Genomic DNA, 15730 nt, shown 5'->3' with positions numbered 1-15730 from the left:
TAGTCTGGTCCAGCTAGCTTATGGGGCCTCATGTTGTTCCTTATTCATCTCTCTGTCTTCATGCCCAGCTCAGGGTGTGGCTACACTGTAGACCCTCAAAACACTGGCTGAATAAATGGATGGGTTAATAAATGAATTCCCAGCATTAGTGGTATAAGCATTCGACACATTTATTGAATTAGCGAGTGACTGAATGTTTGTCCCTAGTTCGTACATAACAGGTGTTCAAAACACTTCTTAACCAGAATCCAGAGGTCCTTAACTTGGGGTTTACTAATGGGACTATCGCTGGGCTCCAAGGAGTCAGCAAACCCTTGAAATTCTCTGTAAAATACTGAGCACCTGTGCATTTTTCTTGACATAAAACTCCTAGCTTAGGTTAATTACCCTTAAACAGATGTGCTTTTACTGAATGTATGAAGGAATGAACATATCTCGCAGTCTGAACCCATGGGTGACAGTAACTACGTTGAGTGTATTTCACGACCATCCACTTCATCATTCTATTTAATGACACTTCCTATGTGCAGGCCTTGTGCTAAGCTCTCTGGGAGGAAGGGAGTGCAGCCACAGATATGAATCAGAAATGTTCTCTGTCTTCCGGTAGGTTCATGGACTACAACATCAAATGAAGCCTGGAAGGATTGCAGTCCCCATCAGAACAGGAAAGGGTCAGGCTGGGTTGCTCAGAGGAGGGACGCTAGAGGGGCTTCCCTGAGGAGGGAGTGTTTAAAATGGGCTTTGAGGAAAGGCGCTGAGCAGAGATAGATATCCAGGGACTGGGGAAGAATGCAGGGCGTGTTCTGGAAACTGATTTGTGAAATTTGGCCTGCGTGCAAGAAACGTATCGGGCAGCAGCAGATAAGATTAGACCATCAGAAGAGCTGGGCCTTGCTGTGTGGCCTTGAGCCAGACATGGTGCCTTCTTCTAAATCACATGGTGATTCAGCTTCTCCATGTCAATACCGGGGTTACAAAACCCAGGTATTTCGCACTCAACTGTGTTTTGGGGGGTCTATACAACATCAGACAAGAGGCATGGGTTGTTCTGTTTCTAAGCAAGGTCCAGGTTAGACCTCAAGGCCCCCAGATGTTGATAGACAGGGACAAAGGAAGGCAGAGGGGGAACCAGAATTCTTAGCTTGCAGTGCCTTGGCCTTTCCCTCTCTTCCTACCCTGAGCTCTGTGGCATCTAATCAAGCAAAGTATTGATGCCACCCACCTGGAACCTAACGCTGGCACCTCCTCTCTGGGCTGGAACACAGCCTGGAAGGTTCTCTCTGGGCCTCAATACCTCTAAGAACTGCCACTTCCACTTCCTAACATTCCAAAGAAGATGTGATGTGGCAGAAAGAGTACTGATCTCAAGGGCAGGATTTTGGAATTCTAATCTCTATCACACACTGTATGGTTTTAGAATCGTCCTTTCCCCTCTGTGCACCTGTTTGCCTAGCTGTGCAATGTGCACAGAATGTTCTGCATTGCCTTTCAAAGTGTGGTCCTTAATCAGGATCACACTGATGGTTGTCAAAAATGCACACCCTGCACCCGCTCCAGAAATGCTGGACTAGAATCTCAAGGTATGCCTGATTTCTATCAGTTGGGAGTCTGTGGACCTCTGGTCTCTTGGCTGTGACCATCTGTGATTCTTCATTCTGTTCTCAGTGTCTCACATGGTTGGTGTGAGTGTGGGTGGTGATTGGTGAGTACTAAATTCTCAGCCCACAGACTCTTGGTGAATATGGGTCTGAGAGAGGGGCCCCACACATCCCGAGGTCAGAGTTCTCCGGCTTGATGACTGGGATGAGAAGAGGGGCCTGAAGGGTTTGCAGAGCAAAAGAGACTAAATGTTTATTTAGAAGTGCCCTGGGTGATCCCCTGCCCCTTCTTAACATTCATTCATTCACAAATATTTAAGAATCTATTACATGCTAAGCCTGTCTAGCTGCGGAAGGATACAGCAGTGAACAAAACAAAAATCCCTGTCTTCATAAAGTTTACGTGCTGGTGGGAGTGACAGGCAATGAAGAAATAAATAAAACGTAAAGCATGTTAGTGATAAGTGCGGAGGAGAAAAACAAAGCAGGAGGGGGATGGAAATTCTTTTAAGCCGAGTGCAGTTTTAGATAGGGTGTTCTGGGAAGTGCTGTGATGTCATTGCTTGCTTTAACCTGAGAAAGAGTAAGAGAGACCTCCACGCCTCCCAATGATGTCACGACAGCTCTGTGACACCCGGTCAGGGCGTTCCGCGGAGACCGTGGTCTCCTCTATGACGTCTGCAGCCGGGCCCAGAAACGGGGGAGAGGGCTGGGTCCGGCCGCGGGGCCCGCCGGCTGCACGCAGGCTTTGTGTGGTCGCGGCGGCGCGCATCGGCTGAGGGAGGGCCGAGGGCCTTGGCGGCTGCGGCGGCGACTTTGGCGTCCGAGAGTGGCCCGCCGGGACTCAGGATGCGGCGGAGTCCCCGCCCAGCCTCAGTCGCGTCCCCACACAAGCACACGCCCAACTTCTACAGCGGCAACAGCAACAGCTCAGGGAGCGTCACATCGGGGGACAGTAGCGGCCACCGGTCAGCTGGGCCGGGGCCCGGGGAGCCCGAGGGCGGAAGAGCCCAGGGCTCGAGCTGCGGTGAGCCCGCCTTGAGCTCAGGAGTGCCCGGAGGAACCGCACGGGCTGGAAGCTCTCGGCAGAAGCCGGCGCCTCGGAGCCACAATGGGCGGACCGCCTGTGGAGCGGCAACCGTGAGGGGCGGGGCCTCGGGTGCGGGCGGGGTCGAACCCGGGTAAGCCGAGGGAGGGGGCGGGGCATAAGGGCGGGGCGGGGCACGGAACCGGGATGGAGCTACACATGGGCATCTCCCGAGGGGCGGGCCCTATCGGGTGAACAGGGGCGGCACCAAATAAGATCCTCTTAGGGGCGGGGCCTCTGTGTGATGGACAATCCTGGGGAGGGAAAAATCCTACTATTGAGCACCACTGAGGAGGCGCGGCCTCGATCTTAGCATGAGTGGCTACCTGGGACTTGGGGCCGCACCGAGACCTTAGGCTGGGGGCGGAGCCTCCGTTTGGAGGTGGGACTAATCTTGAGCGAGCATCCCTGAGGGGCGGGGCCTCAGAGTGCTGAGCGACCAGGTTTAGGATGCCGCGGGATCAAAGCCTGTGAGAGGCTGCCCCGCTTCCGGGCTGCGGAACCTGAGGCCGGGCCCCGGGGAAAGAGTGGGCTTGCGTTACGCAAGGCCCCAATGGAGCCCTTGGGCTCCTGCAGAACCGGCTGGCTCTCCCGTTGTCTCTGAGGAGCCGTTCGACCTTCTCTCGGCCCTGGACCTGAGGCAGGAGATGCCTCCCCTGCGAGTGTCCAAGAGCTTCCTAAGTATGGCCAGGCCAGCCCAGATCCCCTCTGACCCTCCGGCTTCCCTCCCCGAATTCCAGTTCTCATCTCTGAGACTGTTCTCCGTTCTCAACCCCCGGCCCATGCTTGCGTCTCCAGCCCCTTCCCTGAGCCCGAGCCACCGTCTCTGAGCCTCAACTCATGCTCCTTGCCCCCGTCTAATTCTCCTAGCCCACCCCTCTGCATCTCCCCCTTTCTAAGTCGTAGGCCCGTCTCTGAGCTCCCTCTCTTCTCTTCAGGCCTACTTTTTCAAGTGTTGAGCGCGTTGTTATCCCGGCTAGGAGACGTGCTTGTCATTGTATACAGGTCAGAGGCAGGAAAGGGGGAGCCCAGGGGCTGCTCTTTGGAGGAGGTGGGGAGCAGGGCAGTACCCAGCTGAGCCGATTCAGCCCTGGTTAAGTCGTGTTCACAGGAGCTGGGTCTAGGAGCCTGGGGTGGGGGCTGCGGGGTTCCCTAGGGTCCTGGGGCCTCAGCTATCCTCCGGTTCTTCAGGGAGGTCTGTTCCATCCGCTTCCTGCTCACGGCTGTTTCACTGCTGAGTCTCTTCCTGACAGGTAAGGAAGGACGTGGTGAATACCCTGGGGCCACAGCCCTGGAGGCTTTGGAGCCAAACTGGGTATATTTTCCCTGTATCCCTCAGCCCACTCTGCCCTTCAGGCTCCCCACTGTCCCCTTCAGAGCCCAGTAATCCCGGTCCAGACTCAAGACCCTCAAGCCTCTTCTCCCTCAATGTCCCTTTATGCCAGGGAAACTCTCTCCCTTCCCTTCCCCTGAAACCACCTTCCTCTTTCTCCAGCACTCTTTTGGGGCCTCCTGTGTCTGGTTCCTCCTTTGGAGAATGTAAGTAAGGGAGACTGTGTCCTGGGTGGGTGGGTGGCAGGAAGCCTATGAGCCTAGAGATTGTGGGGGATCCCCTGGGCTGCTGGAAGGGCTGGACCTAAACAGGGAATTTCTGAGAGACTGTGTCCAGAGGTGCTCAAGGGTCTCTGAGGGGTCCTGGAAGGTCAGGGAAGGTGGGGCAGTCCTCAAAAAGAAAGCCCTTTGAGTCTGGCTGCTTCCAGACTGAAGTAGGCAAGGGGCTGGGTGGGTGATGAGCAATCTTTATATCTTGTACCTCCCTCCCTCCAATAGGAACCTAAGGAGATGCTGACTCTAAGGTGAAAGATGGGGTGGGGAATTGGGCTCAAAGGTGTTTCTGTGGGGGGCCTTACGGGAAATGTCCCAGGGACAGGGGGCCAACCACACCGTGCCAACCTCCTGCCTGCAGCGAGTACCACGAGCGTGTGCGCTCCCAGGGGCAGCAGCTGCAGCAGCTCCAGGCTGAGCTGAACAAACTGCACAGGGAGGTGTCCAGCGTTCGCATAGCCAACAGCGAGGTGAGCCCTGCAGGGGCCTCCTGCTCTCACATCCGTTCCCCAGGGGTGTCCAGGAGCCCTGCCTGCTGCAGTCCTGGCCCAGCTTGGAAACCCTTTGCAGAGCCCTGCTCCCTGGGTCCTGAGCCTGAAAGCCCTGCCCCAAAGCTCCAACTTCGGGATGTCTCTCGGGACCCACAAAGTCCATCCCAGATAACCTAGTTCCAGAGAACTCTACCCCCGTAGAAATCCGGCCAGCAAGTCCCACCCTCCCTCTTTTCAGAGAGTGGCCAAGCTTGTATTCCAGAGGTTGAATGAGGACTTTGTGCGGAAACCTGATTATGCGCTGAGCTCTGTAGGTAAGACCCAGAGACACTGAGAGACAGACTCAGAGAAGGGAAAGAGACTGAGGAGACATTGACACGGATATAGACCTATGCACGTGACCAGCCCAAGGAGTCCGACCTCAGACAGACCCTGCTCCAGCTGGCAGTCAGGCCTGAGAGCCCCCTGAGTGGTTGCTTCTCCCTGCTCCAGGAGCCTCCATCGACCTAGAGAAGACATCCCACGACTACCAGGATGCAAACACTGCCTACTTCTGGAATCGCTTCAGCTTCTGGAACTATGCGCGGCCGCCCACGGTTATCCTGGAGGTGGGCCTGGAACCTGGATCCCAGAATGGGACCAGGGGAGGGACGCTGGGGAAAGGACCCAACAGCTCCTTGGAAGTAGGACCTGGCTGAGCTGAGGATGTGGCGCTAGGCGGTCCCTGCTGGGTGGAGAATGAGTCCGTTTGGAGACGGGGTCTGGCTTGGCTGGTGAAGCGCTGGGCGAGGCCTAGGACAGCATTGAGCTGAAGGGGAAAGCTGGCAGGGCTAGGGATTGGGGCCCCAGGTAGGATCTGGCTGGGTAGGGACTCTGGCTGGGGTGAAGGACTGAGTGTGGCGGTGATGAGGTCCAGCCGAGGGCGGGGCCTACCTGAATCAATGCACAAGGCGGGGAAGGGCTAGTCTCTGTCGGTTCATGGGTTCTGATGGTCCAACTTTCCCCCTGCAGCCAGATGTGTTCCCTGGGAATTGCTGGGCTTTTGAAGGCGACCAGGGCCAGGTGGTGATTCGGCTGCCGGGTCGTGTGCAGCTGAGCGACATCACCCTGCAGCATCCACCAGCCAGTGTGGCACACACTGGGGGAGCCAACAGTGCCCCCCGCGATTTCGCAGTCTATGTGAGTGGGACGGAGGCCTAGGAGGTGGGAGATTTTGCCTAGAAAGCACCAGGCAGTCATGAAAACTGATGCTACCATCTGAGTCTTCACTTGCTTATCTATAAAATGGAGATACTACCATTTGCCTCAATGCTGCTGTAGGTTATATGAGGTCTGACAATTAAGTTCGGGAACTCATCCTAGAAAAAGTGCTACATACCTCATTGCTGAATATCACTATGGTCACCTTCGAAGTACTCCCCTTGGAAAGCTATGCACTGATGCCAGCGCCTAGTCCACCCTTCAAAGCAATTTTGGAATTCTTTCTGGAATGGCCATCAGAGCTGTCCTCATATTACCCTTGATGTTCTGAATATGTCATCAAAATGTCTTCCTTTCAATATTTCCTTTCTCTTCGGGTAAAGAATTCACTGGGGGCCAGAGCAGGTGAGTAGGGTGTTCCAATAGTTGTTTACCGGCTAAAAACCCTCACAGACGGTGCCGTGTGAGCTGGTGCATTGTGATGCAAGAGCCATGAATTGTTGGCGAAAAGTTCAGGTCGTCTAAATTTTTCACTCAGCCTTTTCAGCACTTCCAAATAGTAAACTTGGTTAACTGTCTGTCCAGTTGGTACAAATTCATAACGAATAATCCCTCTGATATCAAAAAAGGTTAGCAACATCATTTTGACTCTATGTTTGGACTGACAGAACATTTTTGGTCATGGAGAATTGGCTGACTTCCATTGTGCACTTTGATGCTTTGTTTCAGCGTCTTATTGGTACACCCACATTTCATCACCAGTGATAACATGGCCCAAAACATCGTCTTACCTATTCAAAAGGTCTTGGCAAACTTCGACTCTCCTTTGCTTTTGTCAGTGAGCTCCTTTGGAACCATTTCTGCACACACCTTTTTCATGCCAGGATTTTTAGTTAAGATTTTCCTGTTTATCGATGTTTACTTGGTCTGCTATCCTTTCACAGTCAGCTGATGAATTTGACACACAATTCGGCAAATTTTTGCAATGTTTTTGTCAGTTCTGCTTGTTACTGGCCACCCTGACCTCTCTTCATCAGTGACACGTTCTCTCCCCTCAGAAAAATGTTTAATCTATTTGTACACTGCCGTTTTCTTCATGGCATTATCCCCATAAACTTGGACTAACATGTCCCTGATTTCACTTCCACTCTTGCCAAGTTTAACAAGAAATTTAATGTTTGTTTGTTGCTCTAATTCAAGCTCAGACATTCTTGCAATGGCACACAAAAACAGGCAACAACAATAATGAACTCCACTCAGCAAGACACCGCCACATTTCGACACAAACACAACTACGAGACACTGATATACAAAGGTTATGAAACCTTAACAAACTGTCTGTACAGTGCTGCCAATGGAAGTGCACGGTGGCAAGTTCGCGAACTTAATTGTCAGATCTCATAATTATAACCATATCCAAATATTACTTATGGCTTATTGAGCATATGGTTTTTTATCTCCTTGCATCCACACAACCTATGACATACTTATTATCTCCCCTTCACAGATGAGGAAAGTAATGCTCAGAAAGGGGACCTTACTTGCCCAATGTCACATAACTAACAATTGGCTAGACTAAAATTCACAGCCTGGTTTCTTCTAGCCCACATTCCACACTATTCTAACACCAAAAAATAAATGAGAGAGCATGCATATAGCTATTGAACATATAGTGGGTCCTCAACAAAGCTTTCTTCCTCCTTCACCTGTGCCTCACTGTCCCTCCATTCACTCTTCACCTACCAGGGCCTCCAGGTTGATGATAAGACTGAAGTTTTCTTGGGGAAATTCACCTTTGATGTGGAGAAATCTGAGATTCAGACTTTCCACCTACAGGTGTGTTTGTCTCTAGGGGTGAGAGTGCTAAGGGTGTGGGACAATGAGGGAAGATTGGGAAGGAAGGCAGCCCTTGGGAGAGCAGACCTTGGCATGATCCATTTGTCTCCCCAGAATGACCCCCCAAGTGCCTTTCCCAAGGTGAAGATCCAGATTCTAAGCAACTGGGGCCATCCCCGTTTCACGTGCTTGTATCGAGTCCGAGCCCATGGCATGCGAACCTCAGAGGGGGCAGGGGACAGTGCCACAGGGGGACTCCATTAAAATGCTGATTGTTGGAGTAGAGTGGTCTGTGCTGGAAGAAGCTGGATCATTGCTGGAGAGGTGTCTGTTGGGGGGCTCTGGTCGTCTTTGGTATGTATGATGGGGGGAGTCTACCTCCCAATGTATGCTCTTTTCTTAGAAAAGTCCAGATCAGTATAGTAGCAACTCATTAGAGTCGTTCCATGTGCTCTGGACATTATACACATTCCTTAACTAATTCTCACAACCAGAGGGGACGAAACCACTCAGATCAGGAAATTTGCTCCAAGTGACACAGTTAGGAAATAGTGTCACAGCAGGACCCACACCCACCTTCCTCCACAGGCCACCCTTATCTGCAGTCAGCCTGAATCCATACTTGTGCCCCTCAATTCCTACCCCCAACCTCTGGGAAAGTCCCTTGACTCCTGCAGGTGCAGGTGGAGGGGGAACTACCACTTTCCCTCAGGTAAACCCTTAAAAACTAAGGAGACTTTGAGAACCTCTAGGAAGCATCTGGGTCAGTTGATGGAGCCCCTACTCAGGTGGCTTTTACTGAGACCTGAGTGCCCAACTCTATATGAGGCATGGTACAGATGGTTCTAGTTTTCATCATGCCCTCAAAGAGCCTAATACGGTAGGACAGAGGATGCTCTAGGAAACAAGACCATTTGCTGGTTCAAGAATTCTTCACTCAAAAGTAGAAATGGAGGAAAACAGATGGAAGAGACAGTCATCAAAAAATGAAGTAGTTCTACCTGGGGTAGAACTCTAGCAGAGAGTAGAAAAAGGGGACCAGCATGAACAAAGAAACATACAACATCTTGGCTGTTAAGATCCTTCCCAGTGTGTTCATGTTTTGGAATAACATACACACTAGGAAGTGGAATGCTGAGTGTGTGTGGGGATGGAACACGTTTCCATCTGTTTACATTGGGGTGATATTACTTTTGTAATTTGAAGACAAAGGAAAAAGATTCTCGAGTGGTCTCAAAGCTTGAAGTTAGTAATATGAAAATACAACTTTTCTGAAGGGCCGTTTCACAATAAAAACCAAAAGCCTTAAAAAATTTTATACTCTTTTTAAAAGTCACAGCAATTCCATTTCTAAGACTGGATCCAAAGGATACAGACGTAATCAAAGATAATACTTTTAAGAATATTCATCACAGTTTTTATAAAGAAAAAACTGGAAATAGTATCTAAGAAGGTAAATCATGGTCCAAAAATAATATTCAGACAATAGAAATGGTAGTATAAGGGAATGTTTAATGTCATGGAAAGTAATTAATGATATATGGATAATTTATTTTTTTAAGATTTTATTGGGGAAGGGGAACAAGGACTTTATTGGAGAACAGTGTGTGCTTCCAGGCCTTATTTCCAAGTCAAGTTGTTGTCCTTTCAATCTTAGTTATGCAGGGCTCAGCTCAGCTCCAGTTCCAGTTGCCATTGTTAGTTGCAGGGAGTGCCGCCCACTATCCCTTGCGGGAGTCAAGGGATCGAACCTGCAACCTTGTGGTTGAGAGCTCACTGGCCCATGTGGGAATCGAACTGGCAGCCTCCGGCGTTAGGAGCATGGAGCTTCAACCGCCTGAGACACTGGGCCGGCCCTGGATAATTTTTTTTAAAGCAAGCTAGACTGGTATACATAAAAAATTAAAACTTTTATATGAAAAGAGATAGACCAAAAGATACTGTACATGAAAAGACAATGCCCTGGGAGGAACAGAATAAACGTTATAAAAATAAAAACTTACAAATAGGCTATTCTTAAGAAATAAAATTCACAAATATATGAAATGATAACTATCTTTCATAATTAAATAAATTCAAACTAAAAATGAGATTTTCTTTTTTTCTTTTATTGCCAGTCAGATTAACAAAAGGGGTAAAAAACTGTTATGGAGGGCAAGTCACAATATCTATTAAAATTTTAAGTATTTATACCCTTCGATCTAGTATTTCAAGGAACTAATCCTTCAGAAACATTCCTGTAAATGCACAGATAAATGTGCAAGGATATTCATTACAGCACTGTTTGAACAGAACAAAACTGGAAGGGACCCGTACCTCAGTAAGTAAGGGATTGGCTAAATAAGGTACGGTACACTCATACACAGAATAATATATAGATATTAAAAAGAATGAGATCAGCAATTACGTTCTAATGACACCCAAAATATATATATATATATATTTAATATATTTAAAAACAAGATACAAACAGTATGTATAATATCCTATTTAGAAAAATAATTTTTGCCAGACTTAGGAAAGACGGGCCATCACCTGTTCCATTATCTATTTTAAAGCATGCTAAAATAGTATGTATAACATGAGCCCATTTTTATAAAATAAAAAACACGTATAAACTATAAATACTACGGATAAAGGACTAAAAAATATGCACCAAATGTTTTATTGGGACATGGGAGTTTAGGTGATATTTTTCCAGTATTTTGTTTTACAATGGATGTACATATTAATTTTCTAGTAAAAAAAAAAAAAGCTGTTAAACAATTCAAGCTTGTTGCCTATTTTTAAGACTAGAACTACCACTGCTCCCTCCCCAGGAAGTCTAGCATAGCCCTTGCTATATCTTAAAATTCATCCTTCCCCTAGCACTTTCTACCTTGTCCTGAGTTCCCAGCTCAGCTCAGGGCAGGCTGGGTGTCTGACTTACATTCAATCTTTGTATTTTCGAAAAATAAGAGTCTGTGTTTCCAGATATATGGCCAGGAATACCCAATATCTTTGAGTGCAGCTATTCTGCAGGAGTATCTTTCACTCAGCAACCCCTAAGGTTAACACATAGGCTCAGAGCGAAGTAAACATGTCTAACAGATTCCCACCCCAAAACACACAGAGTGCTGGGTGGCAAAGCAGTGGTCATCACTGGTCTTTATTGAATGAGGGGCTCCAGGGGCAAGCAGGTGGGATCAAGAGCAGCAACAGCAGGAGCAAGTATAAAAGTATAAAATATAAAATGCCAGCAAAAAGTATAAAATATAAAGTGCGAGCACTGGGGTGTGTGTGCAGGGGTGGGCGCTGTGCGTGCAGACCTTGGGGACACAGGGCAGAGGACCTTCCAGGGGAATCTAGGCCTGCGGACCCTGTGCAGGGCCCTTGGCTGGGACTGGAAGCGGTTTCAATGGGGCCCAACCTTGGGCCTTGAAGTAGGAGACCAGTTGCATGGGTATTTCTGCGAGCACCGTCTGTGCCAATACCTCCCGAGGAGCCTGCCAGGAGAACAGGGTCAAGGTCAGTGGGGGCACACCAGCCAGCCGAGGCCTATATTTTATACCCAAGAAGCGATGTAAAACCCAACACCCAACCCTGCCCCAGACTTAGATGAAAGGGTGAGTATCCCCACCCACATCAGGAGAGGTGGAAGAGTAAACGCCCCCACGCGTGCCCCCACTCACATTCTGGAAGCGGCGGTAGGGCACAAACTGCACTATGTCACGGGCAGCTCCCTCCCCGGAGCGTGTACACAGGGGTCCACCATCAGCGTCCAGCTGCTCCATGGCATCGAAGTCAGCACCGCCCACACCCACGATGATCAGTGACATGGGCAGGTGGGAGGCACGAACCACAGCCTCACGTGTGGCCTCCACATCTGTCACAGCACCGTCGGTCAGCAGCAACAGCACGAAGTATTGCTGGGGGCGAACCCATTCGTGTACTGAGGCAGACCCTCTACACAGCCCAGCCACACATTCCCACACTAACAAGTCCCTTGGTAGATAACCCTCAAGGGAGCCCCTGACCGAGACCACCCCCCACCACCACTACGTCCCATGACCTCACCGAGGCAGTCCTCTGATGTGCAGCCTGGGCTGCAAACCTGGCCACATGGTTGATGATGGGTGCAAAATTGGTGGGGCCGTACAGGCGAACTTGGGGCAGGGCCTGGCGGTAGGCATCCACAATTCCCTGGATGCCTAGAGAAGAAGGACAAAACCACTGTAAAACACGGGGCCTCTCAGGATTCAGCCACTCCTGACATCACCCCATCCTGGCCAAGGAGATTTGGGGACCTGGGTGCATTTCATTCAATCGTCCCTATAACCCAAGGTGCTTAAACTTATCATACAGATGAGGAAATTAAAGCCAAAAACACTTGCCCTAAATCACAGCTTGAATTAAAACCCAGATTAGGGGGACACCCTGAAAAATCTAGGACAGTTGAGTATCAGATTATAATCCACTCAGTAAGATAATGAGCTACAATCAATTAATAAGAATCCACAGAAATATTAAATAATGGGAGAGAAGGGAAAATTCTTCCTTAATAAATGCAGAAGGAATTACAAAATCATTTGACAATCATAGAGATAATTGATTCAGGCAAGGATCATGGATGGATGCTAAAATTAGAGGGTAAAAAATAATGAGTACTTACACATTGATATAGCCTCAAAGTATCTTCCCTAAAGACACTAATTACAAAGAGAAAACCTGTACTTGCATAGTGGAGAAACCTGACAGACTACCTTAACCAAGCGTTCAGAGTTAATAAGACTGGTAATAGGATAAATCAACATCACGTGCACCTCCTGACACGGTACACTGAGAAGAGCATCACAGTATTCCTGCCAAAACCGCACAATCTCAATCTAATCAGGAGGAAATATTAGGTAAACCCAAACTGAGGGACCTCCTACAAATTATCAGGCCTGTAATCTTAAACAATGTCAATATAATGAAAGACACGAAGAACTCTGGAACATAAGACAACTGGATGCAACATGTGAGCCAAGATTTCCTTTTGCCCTTTTGCTGTATGAGTCAGGACAAATGGCAAAATTTGAATAAATTCTATACACTGGATAATAGTATTGTATTAATGTTAATTTCCTAACTTTGAGGATTGTAATGTGATTATGTAAGAGAATGTCATTGATTTTAGGAAACACTGAAGTATTTAGGGATAAAAGGCCACATGAATGAAGATGGGTGCAAAGTTGGTGGGGCCACAGAGGCAAACTTGGGGCAGGGCTTATTCACTATAATTCTCAACATTTCAGAGAAAAAAAAAGTATATGTGTGGTGGGGAGTAGAGAGAACTTGAGTGAGAATAATAAATCAAACATGGTAAAATGTTCATGTTAGGAGAAGCTGGGTGAAGGTAAATAGCCCCTTTCCCCGGGGCCCTGACTCCTGAGCAGCAATGACATGATCCCCTAGATCAATTCTTGCAACTTTTCTCTAAGTCTGAACTCAGGTTAAAATAAAAACTCAGTTCAGGTCAAGTTTTCCACTATAGCTTGTTGCCCATGTTGGGGTAGCTAGGGAGCCATGAGGTTTGGCCTTCTCTAGACGAAAGAGTTTGGGGCAAAAAGCACCCTAAAAAGAGCTGATGCCTAAATAAGTAGCTGTGAGCTTCTAGGCAGAGATAATGATAATAGCTACCATTTTTTAGGGAGCATTTAGTATGCACCAAGTAGTGCATACATCCTCTCCTTAAAAATTCCATATCCTACAATATTGTAACCTACAAGCACACAGAAGCTAAGCAAGTCACAAGTCATATGGTGAGTTAAGTGGCAGGATGAAGATTTGACTCTGGAGTCCTAGCTCTAAAATCCAGTCTTCTGGGCAATGGAATCAGGTGTCTGCTCCCCCACCTCCATTCTCCCTCGCTAGCACAGGCTTAGTCCTCTAGGTCTGGACAGATTCTGCCTTACGATTGAAGATGGAGGACTTACCTGCACAGTAGGGGTTACTGGGGTTGAAGTTCAAGGGAAATTCATGGGAGACCTGAGGGCAAGAATGAAAATGAGGTTCCTTCCCCATGACCACGTTTGTACGAAGAAAAAGGGCAGCATGGTATATGGTATATACCAAGCATTGTATAGGAGCTACTCAGTCCTGAGCACGTGTACACATGCCCGCAGGGGACACATCCATAAAGCTGGGAGCCAGGCAGCAAGTTCACTGCTTCCCCCAAATCAGAACGCTGGAACTGCAAACACGAGTACAGGAGGGGAAGAGAGTGCTCACCTGCCAGTCAGGGGGCACCTCGGCCCCAAATCCAAATGCTGGGAACAGCTTGTCCCTGTGGGAGGACAGTGAGTTAAGGAAGAGCCGTGAGGGAACTGGGAGCCCAGGGGCTGAAGCACCTGCAGGGAGTGGCGTGGGCAAGAGAAGTTACTCACGAGTCGTAGTCCTGAACCACGCTGCCCACAGCCCACAGCGCCGTCAGGTACTCGTTCACTCCGGCTGGGCTCAGGTAGTGCAGGGAATCGGGTGAGGACGGGTCTCCATTGGAGCCTGTGAAGTCCACGCCCACCTAGGATAGGAGGAGGGGAGCTGAAAGCCTCCGTGAGCCCCAGATCTGTTCTCTTGCGCTGGTAAAGCAACTTACAGTAAAGTTGATCTGACAGCCTCCCATCACATAGTCCAGGAACGAATACTCTGTTTCCACCTGCAGATGAAAGAAACCAGGGTCATGGGTGGTGAAGGGCTTGCGGCCATGGAGCTCAGGGGTCAGAGCCTGGGTCACACGGGCTGTTGTCTCACCTGGCAAATCTTGACACGGATAGTTCCAGAGTTTTTGTAGCTTTTCTTTTTCTGCTGTTTCTCAGGGTGGATGCATTCAAACTCAGCCTGGTGAGGAAAGAACAATTAGGGTAGGAAACCCCCGGAGCCTCCGCCAGGACTGGAGTGGAGCTGCCCGACCCTCCTCCGCTCCCTGGGCTGCAGCCCTCTAGGCCACCTCAGCACGCTGAGCAGGGCCAGCACTCACCGGGGCTGCTTGCAGCTGGGCCAAGCTGGTGTGGAAGGTACCGATGAGGTCATGTGAACCATCGCTGTCATAGTCTGAGCACCGCACCTGCGAGGCAAGCTGTGTGTCTACCAAGACCAGGAGGCAGGCGGCAGGTGAGAATAAATCCCTCCCCAAGCTCTCAGCCCCGTTCAGCCCACTCAGGAGGCGTGCTCCTCACCTGGATGGGTGTGCTGGGATCTCCCCCACAGAAGTGCTGGAAGGGAACAGAGAAGCGCTTCCACGTAGGGTTCAGGTTGTTCTTAATTACCTGAAGGTGGAGGACAAGATCTCCGGTGAGCTCTGGCCTGATGGGTGGGGAGCTGCCATCCTTTTCCTACCCATATGTAGTCTCTTTCGCGGTGTTCCAAACCTTGGTAGCCACAAATCCCAGGAGACTCTCTCCCACCGCCCCCCATCCCCAATCCCAGGGGGTCTCACACCTCAGATCTGTATGCCAGGTGCCATTTCCCATCACCCTGGCGGAAGAACTCCAAGAATGGATCCGATTTCCCCAGGAAATCCTGTCAATACCACAGAGACCTATTATCAGACTAGGAAGAAACCATTGTGCCAGACCCGTCCCCACGCCTGCCCCCCAACACACCATTCCAGTCCCCTTTATTCTTGAAACCCAGGGTCTCCTTCTCCACACACCTTCTTATCTAGGTTTCTGGCCTCCACCTCCATGGTCACTACACGACTATCCTTCAGCTCCTGAGACGAGACCTAGGTAAGGGAGGCAGGAGACTGGGTCACCGCATGAACTCTTCCTCGATGTGGAGCCCCCCAGCCGCCCTCACGGACTTCCTCCTTACTGTGATGGTCCCCCGCCCAGCAGGTTTTCCAGGCTTCAGCATCAAGGGTAGGGTTAGTGTCTGGCTGGACACAATCTGGG

At 49.5% G+C, this 15730-nt stretch overlaps 2 protein-coding genes across 10 annotated transcripts in view; one reads left to right on the top strand and one right to left on the bottom strand.

The window, feature by feature from the left end:
• The first annotated feature begins 2418 nt into the window (after positions 1 to 2418).
• On the top strand, positions 2419 to 9899 carry SPAG4 (sperm associated antigen 4). The gene is made up of 12 exons (XM_081033883.1): positions 2419 to 2757; positions 3262 to 3366; positions 3624 to 3690; positions 3877 to 3938; positions 4181 to 4224; positions 4516 to 4541; positions 4652 to 4760; positions 5020 to 5095; positions 5274 to 5389; positions 5793 to 5960; positions 7728 to 7817; positions 7932 to 9899. Exons 1-12 carry the CDS (start codon positions 2448 to 2450, stop codon positions 8079 to 8081), a joined length of 1323 nt encoding a protein of 440 aa, XP_080890009.1. The 5' UTR covers positions 2419 to 2447; the 3' UTR covers positions 8082 to 9899.
• A 1048-nt stretch (positions 9900 to 10947) lies between these two features.
• CPNE1 (copine 1) overlaps positions 10948 to 15730 on the bottom strand; it is a 33722-nt gene continuing 28939 nt past the window's right edge. For 8 of the 9 annotated variants that reach the window (XM_081033874.1, XM_081033872.1, XM_081033873.1 and 5 more), the window contains 13 exons: positions 15651 to 15725; positions 15490 to 15561; positions 15276 to 15356; positions 15014 to 15103; positions 14815 to 14901; positions 14589 to 14675; positions 14434 to 14493; positions 14225 to 14358; positions 14070 to 14124; positions 13775 to 13826; positions 11874 to 12007; positions 11489 to 11725; positions 10948 to 11302 (listed from right to left, as the gene is read on the bottom strand). In XM_081033874.1, coding sequence (XP_080890000.1) covers positions 11162 to 11302; positions 11489 to 11725; positions 11874 to 12007; positions 13775 to 13826; positions 14070 to 14124; positions 14225 to 14358; positions 14434 to 14493; positions 14589 to 14675; positions 14815 to 14901; positions 15014 to 15103; positions 15276 to 15356; positions 15490 to 15561; positions 15651 to 15725 — 1305 coding nt within the window. In that variant the 3' untranslated portion in view covers positions 10948 to 11161. The remainder of the gene's footprint in view (positions 11303 to 11488; positions 11726 to 11873; positions 12008 to 13774; positions 13827 to 14069; positions 14125 to 14224; positions 14359 to 14433; positions 14494 to 14588; positions 14676 to 14814; positions 14902 to 15013; positions 15104 to 15275; positions 15357 to 15489; positions 15562 to 15650; positions 15726 to 15730) is intronic. The other variant, XM_081033879.1, reaches the window with a different exon arrangement.

This window comes from Rhinolophus hipposideros (assembly GCF_964194185.1).
Source record: "Rhinolophus hipposideros genome assembly, chromosome: 22".
Taxonomy (NCBI): domain Eukaryota; kingdom Metazoa; phylum Chordata; class Mammalia; order Chiroptera; family Rhinolophidae; genus Rhinolophus; species Rhinolophus hipposideros.
Note: the sequence above shows the minus strand (reverse complement) of the source record. Positions and strands in the feature narration are given on the sequence as shown.